This window comes from Castor canadensis, chromosome 7, assembly GCF_047511655.1.
Source record: "Castor canadensis chromosome 7, mCasCan1.hap1v2, whole genome shotgun sequence".
NCBI lineage: Eukaryota > Metazoa > Chordata > Mammalia > Rodentia > Castoridae > Castor > Castor canadensis.
Window position 1 is genome coordinate 104,953,419 of NC_133392.1, and position 12,665 is coordinate 104,966,083.

A 12,665-nucleotide genomic window follows, 5' to 3' on the forward strand; every position below is an offset into this window, starting at 1 on the left:
AGGGATTCTGTGTATGTAGGGGCAGGTGGGAAATGAAAGCCAGTGACACAACATTTTGCAGGCAGTTTCAAGTGACAGTATCCTGATCCTAAGTATGAGCAGTGGAAAATCCAGAGAAATAACTCAATGTTGAAAGCTGTAGAGGAGGCAGAAAGATTAAGATTTGGTGACTGGTTGAATTTGAGGCTGAGGAGGAGGGACAGAGTTGTGGAGAGTGAAAAAGGTTTGGTCAGTGGAATTGCTGATAGAGATTACTTCTATTTTAGACATGTAGAGCTGGATGTTGTTGAGGAATATTCAGTCTCACTGATACAGAATGTAGATGGATGTATTCTGGGTAATAAAGTAATTTGAAAATAAAATGGATCCAAGAAGCCATGGACACATGTACTGATGCTTCTCCATCTATTCATTCCATTAATCTTTTACATACTTACCTCTTGTGTCCTCACTTCTTCCTTTTCTCACAGGAAAACCCATTCCTATCTCAGTTTTAGTCTCTTGCTCCAAGTTTTGCTGGTGATCTAAGAATAATTTCACTTATAAATGTTGGACTTTGACTTTTTCTTTTCTTCTCATTGACCTATTTCTTATTATGCTGCTGGCATCTTTTCTTCACTCACCTCAAATCAGTCTGTGTTTTATCTATCTCAGAGGAATTGCTTCCTTCAGGAAATTCTGAAGCTATTGGCTCTGGTTTCCTTGGCAACCCCTGCCTCTCAGATTTTTTTCTGATTACTGAAGAGAAATCTGACTAAATCACTGATAACCACCACAGGAATAGTAGAAGGAAATGAAAGTGCTCACATAGCCTCTGAGAAAGGAAGTGGAAACAGAAAAATACTGAGGCCTGGGGAGATGGAAGTATGATGTGTGAAAAAAAATATTGATTTACATTATTTTCATTTGTCAGGGAACTGTTGTCAGGATTGTCAGGAGATTTTTGAAGAGGACTACCTCATTAGCCAGACATTTGTGTCATCTACTCAACCCAAATGCTCCTACGCGTGGCTCAACCAATATGGAGTTTAGGAAATGATATTCTAGATTATTGTGAGAGTATGTATAAAGTACAAACCGTAGGCTAAATTTGTACTAATGTTCACATTGTATATTGCATTGTATATCAGTATGCAGTGCAAAGAGAACTGAATAAGATTAGTAACTACTAATTTTTTGTTTTTGGTGATACTGGGGTTTGAACTCAGAGCCTCTCCTATAGGTGCTCTACCACTTGAGCCATCCCCTCAACCCTTTTTTTTTTTTGCTTTAGTTATTTTTCAGTTGGGGTGTAATGTTTTTATCCTACCCAGGACCTTGGTTTTCCTATTTACATATCCCTCATAGCTGGGATGACAGGTGCAGCTACCATACCCAGCTTATTGGTTGAAATGGGGTCTTGCTAACTTTTTATCCCAGCTGACCTTAAACCTTAAACCACTATTCTCTTGATCTCTGGCTCCAGAGTAGCTAGATAACTACCAATCTTAATCGTTGGTCTTAGGAGTTTATAAAATATAACCAGAGAGATTTCGTTGCTTTATGCAGTACTGCTATTCACTATTTCACATTGTTATGCTATTGCTTTTATTAAAACAAGTTACTAGATCAAGAATTGAGTGCTTTGCCTGAGGCTAAGATATATATACATTTCTGCTAAAATTCAGAAATACTTTTAAATCAGGCAGGTTGAGTGTTGGTGAACATACAAGACATTTGAAAGGCACTTACCAGAAGGTAGTTTTGTTTCTACTCTTCAAAGTAAATTGAGCATAATTTGGATTCTTAACCCTACCAGGAGTAAATTAAAAAGCATTAATCTGTATAAACAGACTATTTTTCTAGGAAATAACTGAGTTGTATTGGATTCTATGTGGTAAACATTTGAATAAAAAAGTAATTGGTTTCCTGTGTAGTTATTCACTCATTACATATGGAGATAACTGATAATCACAATTTTTTATATTTAGTGTAAAATAAACACTGTAATACTGTTTTGTTTCCTTCCTTTCTGTCTGTTTGTGGGTGCAATAGTTTTGCTGGTGGCTCTTGCATTAGTCTCCATCTTTTCCCCATTATGAAATAGTTCCCCAGTCTGGCAGGCTTATCCCTGCCTTCCAGCACAGATGAGTCCTGATTGGCCAAAACTACTCAGAGTCATCCCATCCCCACACGGATTTGTTTGCCTTAGCCAATCACGTTCCACAGGACTCGTGGATTGGTCAGGATCGTCCGGGCACCGAGGTTCTGGTTACCACCTGCAGCGATCTTGTGTCCTTAAGGAAGTTGGCATGAGGTGTGGAGGGGGGCACTTCTGGAGAACGCCCCTGCACCTTTCTGTAATGTAGGTCAATACATTCCTTTAAGTTAGGCCAGTTTCAGTTGAACGTATTTGTAAATATCTGTTTTTTTTTTTTTTTAACTTAGGGCCTCACACTTGCTAGGTAGGCGCTCTTACTGCTTGAGCGGAGATAGGGTCTTGTGAACTATTTGCCTAGGGTGGCTTGGAACCTTGATACTCCTAATCTCTGCCTCCTGAGTAGCTAGGATTACAGACCTGAGCCACTGGCATCTTGCTAGGGCCTGTGTTTTTGCCCTGGCAGGCATGGAACCTCATCCTTCTACCTACACTTCCTCCATAGCTGGGATTACAAAGGTGTGAGCACACCAGCCTTGTTGGTTGACATGGAGGTCTCGCTAATCTTTTTTTTTGCCAGGGCTGGCTGGAAAGATGATCTTTCTGATCTCTGCCTTCTGAGTAGCTGGAATTACAGGTGCTATTTATTATTAATATTAAATATTCACTAACTGTAAAGCACTGTGCTTATAGTAGTGATAAACATAGCTCCAGTAGTCAGCACAAAGGAGTAATCGAAGAGGCAGATAGTATCAAAGAGGCATACAGAAATTATAATGTGTTCTTTATACATACTTTTCTGAAGTGTGAGTGACTTCTAAATCTCACCATGCTATTCCTCTGCTGAAGAATCCCTAAAAGAAGATCCTTCTTCTTTTTGTGTGTGTGGTAGTACTAGGATTTGAACTCAGGACTCCATGCTTGTTAGAAAGGCTTTCTACCTCTTGAGCCATTCCACCTGCCCAATATCCATGTTTTTGTTAGGTAAAATCTAAACTTTTAAGATGACATATGAAGCCTTCCTGTCTCTCTAGCCCTAGAGCCAGACTTGATTGTGCCATGCTGCAGCACTGAGGCACTGAGCAAGTTTTCAACTGCCTAGTGAAGATAATAATGCTTATCCCAAGGACAGAACAGTATAAAATGCCAAGTGTATTGTCTGCCTTAGAGTTAACAATAAATATTGGTTATTGTAGTATAACAAAATGTTATTTTATATATATAGATATATGTATACATACATATATAGGTGTTCAGTCTCTCTTGCTTTGTCAGTTGGACCCTTTGAGGTAATGACAGGGTATATTGAGTGTGTCACATGTGTTATATGTATGGGTGTATGTGTTATTGTGTGCATGTGTTTGTTCAGTCTTTCTCAGGAGGGTCCTTTGAGGTGCTCATTGGGTAATATTTGAACACAGGTAGATCTTCCCCACCCTCCCCCACCCCAAAAAAAAAGAGGAAAGGGAGAGATTGATTTGAATAGGTTGGGAAGAAGACTGGGAGGTGACAGGGGAGGATGAATAGAGATAGAGAGTTTTCTTTTTTAAGGTGCTGTGGCTAAACCCAGGACCTCACTCTTGCTAGGCGCTAGGCAAGTGGCCTACTACTAAGCTACATCCCCAGCCCTGTTTATTTTTCACAAGGGGCGGGGATTGGGATGGGGAAGTCATAAAGTTCAAGAAAGAAGACATTTGAGAGAAGAGGTTGTCAAAGAAATTGGAACTTTGGAGACAGAAATGGATGAAGATTTTTAGAATGTTTCTGCTAACTCCCCCTCCATGCCTTCTTCCTTTAGCGCCCAGCAGATTTACTTTGTCCAGGCATTGTGGTGGTTATCTGACACGGGGTTTGGATTGGTCATGAATTAATCCAGCCATATTCCACTGGACTAATTATTTGCCATGTGATCATTCACCACATACCTTACCTCTGACACCTGCTCAAATCTATTCATCTCACAAGTATTTAAGTGACCTGTCTTCTCCGGGTCTCCTGAACAGCCCAAGTTTTCCAAAGTCAGCCCTTAAATTTTTCTGACAGCCCAACACTGAAGTCTGCAGCCAGCTCTCCGTACCCGCCTTAGTCACCGCACTAGTACTGTGCTCAGTTATCTGTCTTTCCTCCTCTGCAGTGCTTTTTGTAGTCGGGAGTGTGTGACCTCTGATGAACCTAGTAGTTCAGGGCACGGCAAGAAGCAGGCGCTTGGGAAATGTTTGTTGAATGAGTGTGCGTCTCAGTGACGTCACATCCTGTGTGCTGGGCGTCATTCTGCACCCTTCGGCAGCTGGCTCCGACGTTCACGGTTATTGTTTGTAACTTGCGTGGAGCCTCTCCAACACAGGTTAAGGGTGCAGCCCGCCCACCAGAGGCGCGGCCAAGGCTTGCTGGGTGTGGGACCGACAAGTGTCCTCGCCGTAGGACTCCGGCAGAAGGCTGAAACGTGCGACTCCAACGACGCCTGCGCGGAGAGGCTGGAACGCGGAGGCGCGAGGAACGGTAGGGAGCCTCTCACTTCTCGCGATGTTTCCCCCCTTCACGCTCCTAGGGGAGTTCTCGCGACACTAGCAAGGCAAGATGGCCGTTCTCTGTTTTTCAGTGTGAGCTCCGGCGGCGGCTGCGGCGACGGGAATCCCGGTGTCGGGGGCATCTGTGCTCTAGCTCCCCCTGCGACCGCAGGTCCCTCGGTGCCTAGGCGAGAGTCGCCTCTTATTCCCACGGGAGATGCGTCTGTCCGGGGCTCGGGGGCGCTCTGGGAGTTCATGCTGCGCTGGAGGCTCCTGGCCGCCGCTCTAATCGCCTGGTGCCACCGCAGCGCCAGCTCTGTCGCCCGCGGTGAGCCTCTGGGATCCCCCCAGTGCCCCTGGCGGCGGCGATGACCGGGGAGAAGATCCGCTCCTTGCGGAGGGACCATAAGCCCAGCAAAGAAGAGGGGGATCTGCTGGAGCCCGGCGATGAGGAAGCGGCGGCTGCTCTCGGCGGCACCTTTACCGGAGGCAGGGTTGGCACCGGCGGCAGCGGCAAGGGCGGCAAAGCCTGTCATAAGATCTTCAGCAACCATCACCACCGGCTGCAGCTGAAGGCAGCTCCGGCCTCCTCCAACCCCCCCGGCGCTCCGGCCCTGCCGCTGCACAATTCCGTGACTACCACCTCCCAGTCCCCGGCTCTTCTAGCCGGCACCAACCCGGTTGCTGCCGTCGCAGATGGAGGTAGTTGCCCTGCACACTACCCGGTGCACGAGTGCGTCTTCAAGGGGGATGTGAGGAGGCTGTCCTCTCTCATCCGCACACACAATATCGGGCAGAAAGATAATCACGGTGAGGAGTGCTAGCCCTTCTACACCCTTCCTTCCTCGACCCCAAAGTGCGCATCCCGAGGCCTCTGGCATCCTGCGCCCCCTCCATCAGACCGGTCTCTCCTTTGCCCATCGTCCGGGCGGTGAATCGTGAGCGATTCAGCAGTAGCGTACCAGTGGTCAGGAGCTTGGTTCCTGTGGGTGCAAAAGGGGCGTTTCCTTCTTGCCCACCTCAGTGTTCCTGTGAGAAGCTATTTTACCTCTGAGGCAGGCTTTCGTTGTACTGATTCTTGACTGTCAGACATTTTAGGTTACCTCCAGTCCAGCCTGGCATCGTTTTGTTTACGGACGCATTTCTTTCTCTCCCACCTTTGGATCTTTAATTTTGAACATAAATTGTCCACTTTCCTTCATCATCCAGGTACAGATCCCAACTAGACTGCAATTAGTTGTGATTTCTACCTGCCATCAGGTTGTCAATTTCCTTTTTTACCAGCTTTCATGAAACTTAAACACTGATTTCTGAAAGCTACACCGTAGAAATTTGTCGGTATTTGATTCCCAGATAATTAGAGTGACTTCTCAATAGCCATTTTATTAATGTTACCTGTTTTACGTATACAATTGCTGTAGTAATGTCTCATCTTGAGTGCAACTAATAATAGTATTGTGGTTTTTCATAATAACTTCACCATAGTCTATATGAGAAAGTATATTTGTTACTGAAGGTGATTTATTTGCCTTTTAAACATGAGTGAATTTTAAAATTTATTCATTTTTTTCTTGGTGCTGGTGATTGAGCCCCGGGCCTTGCACATTGGTAAATTTGTTAATGGAAACTAATGTAAATGCCGGTATTATTTTCAGCGTTTAATAAATAGGTCATTTTAAACTGAGTAGCTCGCAAATATGTAAATGCCGATATTATTTTCAGCGTTTAATAAATAGGTCATTTCAAACTGAGTAGCTCGCAACTATTGTTGATAGCTCTGCTTTTAATTTAACACGAAAATTGTATACATTTGGCTAGAATACACTCAACTCTGCTGAAAATGATAGAGCACATTAATGAAGGTACTGTGGAATAAGCTTCGTTAATATTGTTTGAGTCTAGGCTTCCTATTTAAAATTAGGACAAAAATTGAAGTTAAAAAACTAAGTTTTCTATTGATTGTATAGCACTTGTTTTCTGAATTCATAACATTGCAGTTGTAATATCACTATCTACCACTTTTCATAAATCAAATCCCCAAAAAAGTACCTTGAAGTTGTCCCCAGTTTCTTCTTCTTACATTTAATTTATGTCATCATGTTACTGTTGTAACAAGCATAAGCATAATGTTAGTTGCAGAAGAGAATTGTATTCTAACATTTTGGGAAACAGTTTGTAGCCCCAGTTTATTAGTCAGTTATTGGGAAGTTTTTTGGTCTGCATATTAGCTGTATGTTGTATCTTACACCCATTGCATTTAAAATTTACATTACCTTGGATTGTCTCTGAAAACAGATAAAACATTCCTTTTGAGAGTTAACTCCCTTTAAAAGAAGAGACAGATGAATATCACAGAAGGTGTGGATTGTTGGGCTTCCATTTCTTAGACGAACATTTGGGAGTACATTTGTTAAACTTCAGAGTCTCTTTAAAGTAATTAGAACCTGTTTACCCTTAAACTCCTTAGCCCACTGAAGTTCACTTTTAAAATAAAGTGTTTGTACTTTGTTTAGCTCCTTTATTTTATTTCTGATGAATGTAGCCAGTGGTTCACACACCTGTGAAAAGTATAATTGTGCCTCCTTTCTCAGTATACATTCTCATCTCATCTTAGTGGCTTCTTTACTCTCCCCATCCCCCACCGTAGCTTCATAATTGTCTGGTTACATTTTATGTTATTATTTGTACTTTTGATATTTTACTAAGTGGGATCCTATACTTAGATATTAAGAATATATTTCCTGTCAAATTATAAAAGATAAGTGCATTTTAAGTTACCCAAACAAGAGGAAGCTACATAGTATATTTGGATTCTTATAACATGATAGGCGCATAGCAGAATCGCATACTCACAGAGATGCATAGCAATGCCATTTAATTACACCACATATCACAGTTTCCTTCCATGTGATGATGTCAGTTATGATTATTACCATTATTATAGATAGAATTTACTGAGTGTGTCAGCACTATGCTATATGTTTACATACATTGTCACATTTAATCCTGACAACAGCCCTGCAAGGTGGTTTATCCTCATTTTAAAGGTGAGAAAAGTGAAACAGAGAGGCAAGGAAACTTTGCTAAAGTTACATACTTAGTGTAAGTTGCAAAGCTAGAAATAGAACTAATAGCCAGGATTCCTAAGCCCTGGATGAACCTCTTGTAACTATTGATTGAGACCCACTATATTACACAGAAGCCAATTCTGATAATGTGCTTTGATTTCTAACAAAATTCTTTAATATGTATTCTCTCATCTAGTACTTAAAGGGTTGCAGCCCTAGTTAATCAGTCAATTATTAGGAGGTTTAAAATCTTTTATAATTGTAGAAAGATTCTGTCATTGGACTGCTTTCACACATTTTCTGCAGAATGCTTTTTTTTTTTAATGGTCCTTTTTTTTTTTTTTAATGTGATGGATGGCTACTCTATTCTTCCACAGGATAGCCCTTTAGATACTGACAAGATCTGTTATTTCCCTTATCTTATTCCTCATATGACATGGTTAACAAAGTGCTTAAAGCAGCCCCTGAAATATAAAAATGCAATATAAGTGTTAAATATATAAATGCAATCATTTTCTTTTAGTGGAACTCTAGTTTGTTAATTCTTCCCTTTGAGGCTGGTTTTCTGCCACTAACCTTAATGCCGAAGCTGTAATAGCCCATGAGCAAAAGTAACCTCATGGGAGACTGTTTACTGCTTCAAAGCAGTTCTCAGTTGTGCAGTTCAAGAATATGATAATTTTTTAGTATTGCTTTTCAAGTTATCTACTCTCTTTTTGCATTTTTGAAACAGGTTTTCTCCATGTAGCCCAGGTTAACCTCAAACTCCTGTCCTATCCTCCTCAATGCTTAGATTATAGGCTCCTGCCACCATGCATCTTCCATTTACTTTTTCAGCCTTAATATAGGACCTTACGTTTATTTTATTTTGCTAGTTTTAGTCCTTTTCCTTTTATTTTATCTGGAGAGCTTGCTGAATTCTAATTTGTTCACTATTTAATTCACTATTCAGTAGGTCTTTTAGTTTTCCTGATCTCTGATTTCATAAACACTTTTTGGTATGTGTTCACTTTTTTCCTTTGTGATAAAATGTTGGTTGATGGCTTTTCTTGAGCCATCAAAAAAGTACATAGCACTGTTTTGTAATTGAGACTGTTATGAAGCATATAGACTTTTTTTTTTAATTGCACTTCTTATTTGTTAAACTTGTAATTTGTTTTTTCCTTGAGTTAAATATCCTTATGAAGTTAAGCAGCTTCTCTTGGATGTTAGCCAGAATCTTTTAGGTGCCAGAATGATGAAAGTCCTGGATTTATGGTTGTATGAATTGCTCAGATCAGCCTTTCAGAATGTTCATTTAAGAACTGAGGAAGTAGAATTATTTGTTTGGTGACTATGCAGTATGTTTATTTAGTTTATTCTCTGTATGTCCTTTATGTTCCTGTGTTGTTTTTATTACTAAACTGGGTGATGCAAAAGAATAATGTGGAGGAGGTCTTTTTGAGAAGAGGTGACTAAAAAACAAAACACTGCATGAGAAAACAAAACAAAAAAATCTTGAACTAAGCTACTGGTAAACAACTTTAGTTAGGAAGCTGTTAAAGTGATGGAATATCTTTAAAAGAACATTAGTAATTCCATATTCTCTGTTTTTTGTAGTTTTTCAAAACCATTTTTTAAAGGCAGACCTGTTTTCCTTGGGAAAAAAGTGACATGTAAAAGGCCCAAGATGATCCATTCAAGTGTGTTCACTGTGTTCTTATACCTTCCCTGGGTGTGAGGAGGATTTGGTCATGAAATCGGGACACTCCATTGATCTCTCAGGATTGATTTATTTGATCTTTGTGACTGGATGAATGTGACCTTCCTCCTTTCTTCCTCATGAGCATCTCCAACACAGTAGGACTGTCCTTTAAGTGTCTACTTAAGTGGTTTTATTTCCTGATAGTATTCCTATTAGCACCGAACAACTTGACCATCCTTTAGCAGTATTGTGAACATATCTATTAGGCCACCTCAAAAAAGGAAGGGTACTCCTCTCCGCTTTCCTGTTCTGAGCTGCAGTAGCAATAAGAATTGTGACTTAATTTTGGCAAAAAGTGGCAGAGATGGGTATTTGTTAGTGATGTTAGATCCTGAGCATCCTCAGCTAGGCAGGAGAATTCTGGAGGACTTACTGGACAATGGAGGTGTAGGTAGTTAATGCCATTCTTAAGTCATAGGAGTCTAATGCAGAATGCAGTGTAGTTGACAGGATGTGTTGGGTTCTAGAAAATGAGTGCTAGCCTAGAAAATTGGCTAGAGACCAAGTAAGCAACAATATGCTTCTTACACCATTTATTTCCTTGGCAGAGAAATGGGAAATCAGTTTTACAGTAAGATTGAAATGTAAAATCTAACTGTTTGAAGATTATATATGGTGTTAGTTCTTAAGCAGTGTGAGGTTTTACTGTGTGGTTTAGTTGAATTTTACCTGTTTATACCTGTTACTTACTCTTGTTGAACTCCTAAAGATTACCCACAAAACTTGAACACCGTTTCTGTGTTTGGAATCAATGTGAGTTTGAGGTCCTGCTTCTCTACAAACTGTTTTTTATGACATTTAATTAACCTCTGAAATAAGTAGATAAAATATATACCTCTTAAGGTATTATAATCTCAAATGGGAGAATGGACTTGAAAGTATTTTAACTCAGAAGGCTTCTGTAATCATAATATCAATTAATGTGTCTTGCTCTCACATTTGGTGTTAAGTGCCCTCTAGCCAAAGCTACTCATTTTTGATGTTTAGTTAGGCTATCAGTTGAGGTTTTAATTTGGTTCTCTAATTAATATTCCTGTTAGTGTACTAAAGGGTTAGAATTATTTAACTTACCTGTAAGTCACCTTTTGTTTACTATGAGAATAGCTCAGTTAACTGCATTTAGATTCTTGATTGCACATTTCTAGCAGGCTTTCTCTTATAACCTGTCTGTGTAGCCTTATATATATGCATATATAGCCTTTGGTTTGTTTTTATAGATAATTAGGAGGAGACCTACCTTGTTGTAGGGTGAAATTTATTTTCTTTTTTTGAGATTAAAAATAGATTTGGACACTGTTCTTTTGGCTTTTAATGTTTTTTCTTTTGTTGGTTCGTTCATGCCTTCTACATATATGTACTGAGCTCCTCATATGTAATAGTGTTTTAGGTGCTGGGATTACATACTGAGAAAAATTTAGAAAAGTTCCTGCTTTTCTGTAGCTTAGATTTCAGTGGAAGAGCTAGACAGTAAGCAAACCAGTAAATGTATGGTGTGGCTGTAAGAATTATTTATTATAACGTAAGATAAATTAGGGTGACGAGGATAGTGTGCTGGCAGTACAGGAAGGGGTAGTAGTAATTATTTCATTGAGGTCAGGGACAGGGAAGATACAACAAGAAATTTAAGCAGTTGCCTAAAGAAAAGTAGGAAACAAAAATCTGGCAGAATTGAGTCTCAAGCAGAAAACAGTAAATGCAAATATACCATGTTTAAAGACTAGTACAAAGTTCAGTGTGTGTAGAAGAAAGTGGGCAAAAAGAAGTGTGGTTGGTAGTTGGAGATTTAGACAGGGAGCAGGGGGTGTAAGCATCAGGTACTTTTGTAGACCTTTGTTTAGGATTTTGCTTTTACTCTTAGCAGCATGGGATGCAGTTAGATGGATTTGAGCAGAGGAGTGACCATCTGATTTTAAAAGGCTCACTAGCTGTCCTGTGAAGCAATTGGGTAGACAAGGGTTAGGGTAGCTGTGGAACTGAGAAGTTAGAACTGGTAGAAGTTAATGAGGGATTGTAGGGGATTGTTAGTAGAATAGTACCAGTTTTTGAGAGAGAATGCAGAAATTCTCACTTTGCTGCTTGTTTGAATTGTATTTGAACACATCTGTAGAACTTGGAATCGTGTTGGTTCTGGTACCTGTAATTTACTGCTTTGCTCTATAATTAGGGGGTACACAAAATCAAAACTGTCTTTTATAATAATACCAAGTCATGACTTTTTTTTGTGGCAAGTACTGGGGTTTGAATGCAGGGTCTTGTGCTTGCTGGGTAGGCACTCTACCACTAAAGCCATACCCCAGTCCTTTTTACTTTAGTTATTTTTCTATTAGGGTCTTGGCATTTTTTGCTGGAGTCAGGCTCGAACCAGCACCCCTCCTACCTATGCCTCCTGCATAGCTGGGATTACAGATATAAGCCACCAGACTGGCTTGTTTTTTGAGATGGAGTGTTGCTAACTTTTGCCATATTGGTCTTGAACCACCATCCTCCTGATCTCTACCTCCTTATTACCATTACCAGCTATTTCTTGCCTTTTTGAAGTGTTGACATTTTCACTGATAATACAAAAGCAATGTTGAGCACATGCTTTTTTGTTTTACTTGGTGACATAATAGGGCTTGTACATGATGCTCGTCTGCATACCGAAAGGTAAATGGGGAACAATGTTGTTGGAACTTACAAGCCAAAGTAGGTACTTTTTTCATGAACATCATTTTTACTTGAAAAACAGCTTATAGACAAACTGGTTATTGTAATTTGGACAATTGGCCAGATGTTTTCTGGAAAATGATTGAAGTGAACCTGTGAATTAAAGGAACACAACGGTATTTGTTGCCAATGAAAGAATTAAAGCTTTCAAATGAAAATTAGAATTTTGGCAATCTTATCTCTGCCACTGTATGCTTAACAGGTTCCTAGTACTTAAAGATAGTTAAGCTCATATTGAAAGTGGTATTACCAAATGTCAGTTTTTTGATATTATATAGCAAAATTTGTCAATATTTGGAAGATTGTATAAACTTGGTCAGTATTTTTTCAGTGATCATTGCATGATGTTATAAAATCATTATCAAACATTCCACTCAAAGTACAAGAGAGGCTAGTGCATTTCAGAGTAACACAGTACACATAGGGTATGGATAGGATTTTAGATTTCACATTGCAGCTAACTTAAGAAATGCCTACTTGATGAGTTTTGGTGTAGTATCAGA

General features: G+C 40.0%; 1 protein-coding gene across 8 annotated transcripts in view; it reads left to right on the top strand.

Annotated features, from left to right (window-relative positions):
• Positions 1–4,416: 4,416 nt before the first annotated feature.
• Ankrd13c (ankyrin repeat domain 13C) overlaps positions 4,417–12,665 on the top strand; it is a 91,954-nt gene continuing 83,705 nt past the window's right edge. For 6 of the 8 annotated variants that reach the window (XR_012449863.1, XR_002213356.2, XR_002213357.2 and 3 more), the window contains exon 1: positions 5,008–5,454. Coding sequence is in view for 3 of the 8 variants with exons in the window: in XM_020180247.2 (XP_020035836.1) it covers positions 5,013–5,454 (442 nt within the window). In the remaining 5 variants the exon portion in view is untranslated. The other 2 variants (XM_074079769.1, XM_074079770.1) reach the window with 2 other exon arrangements.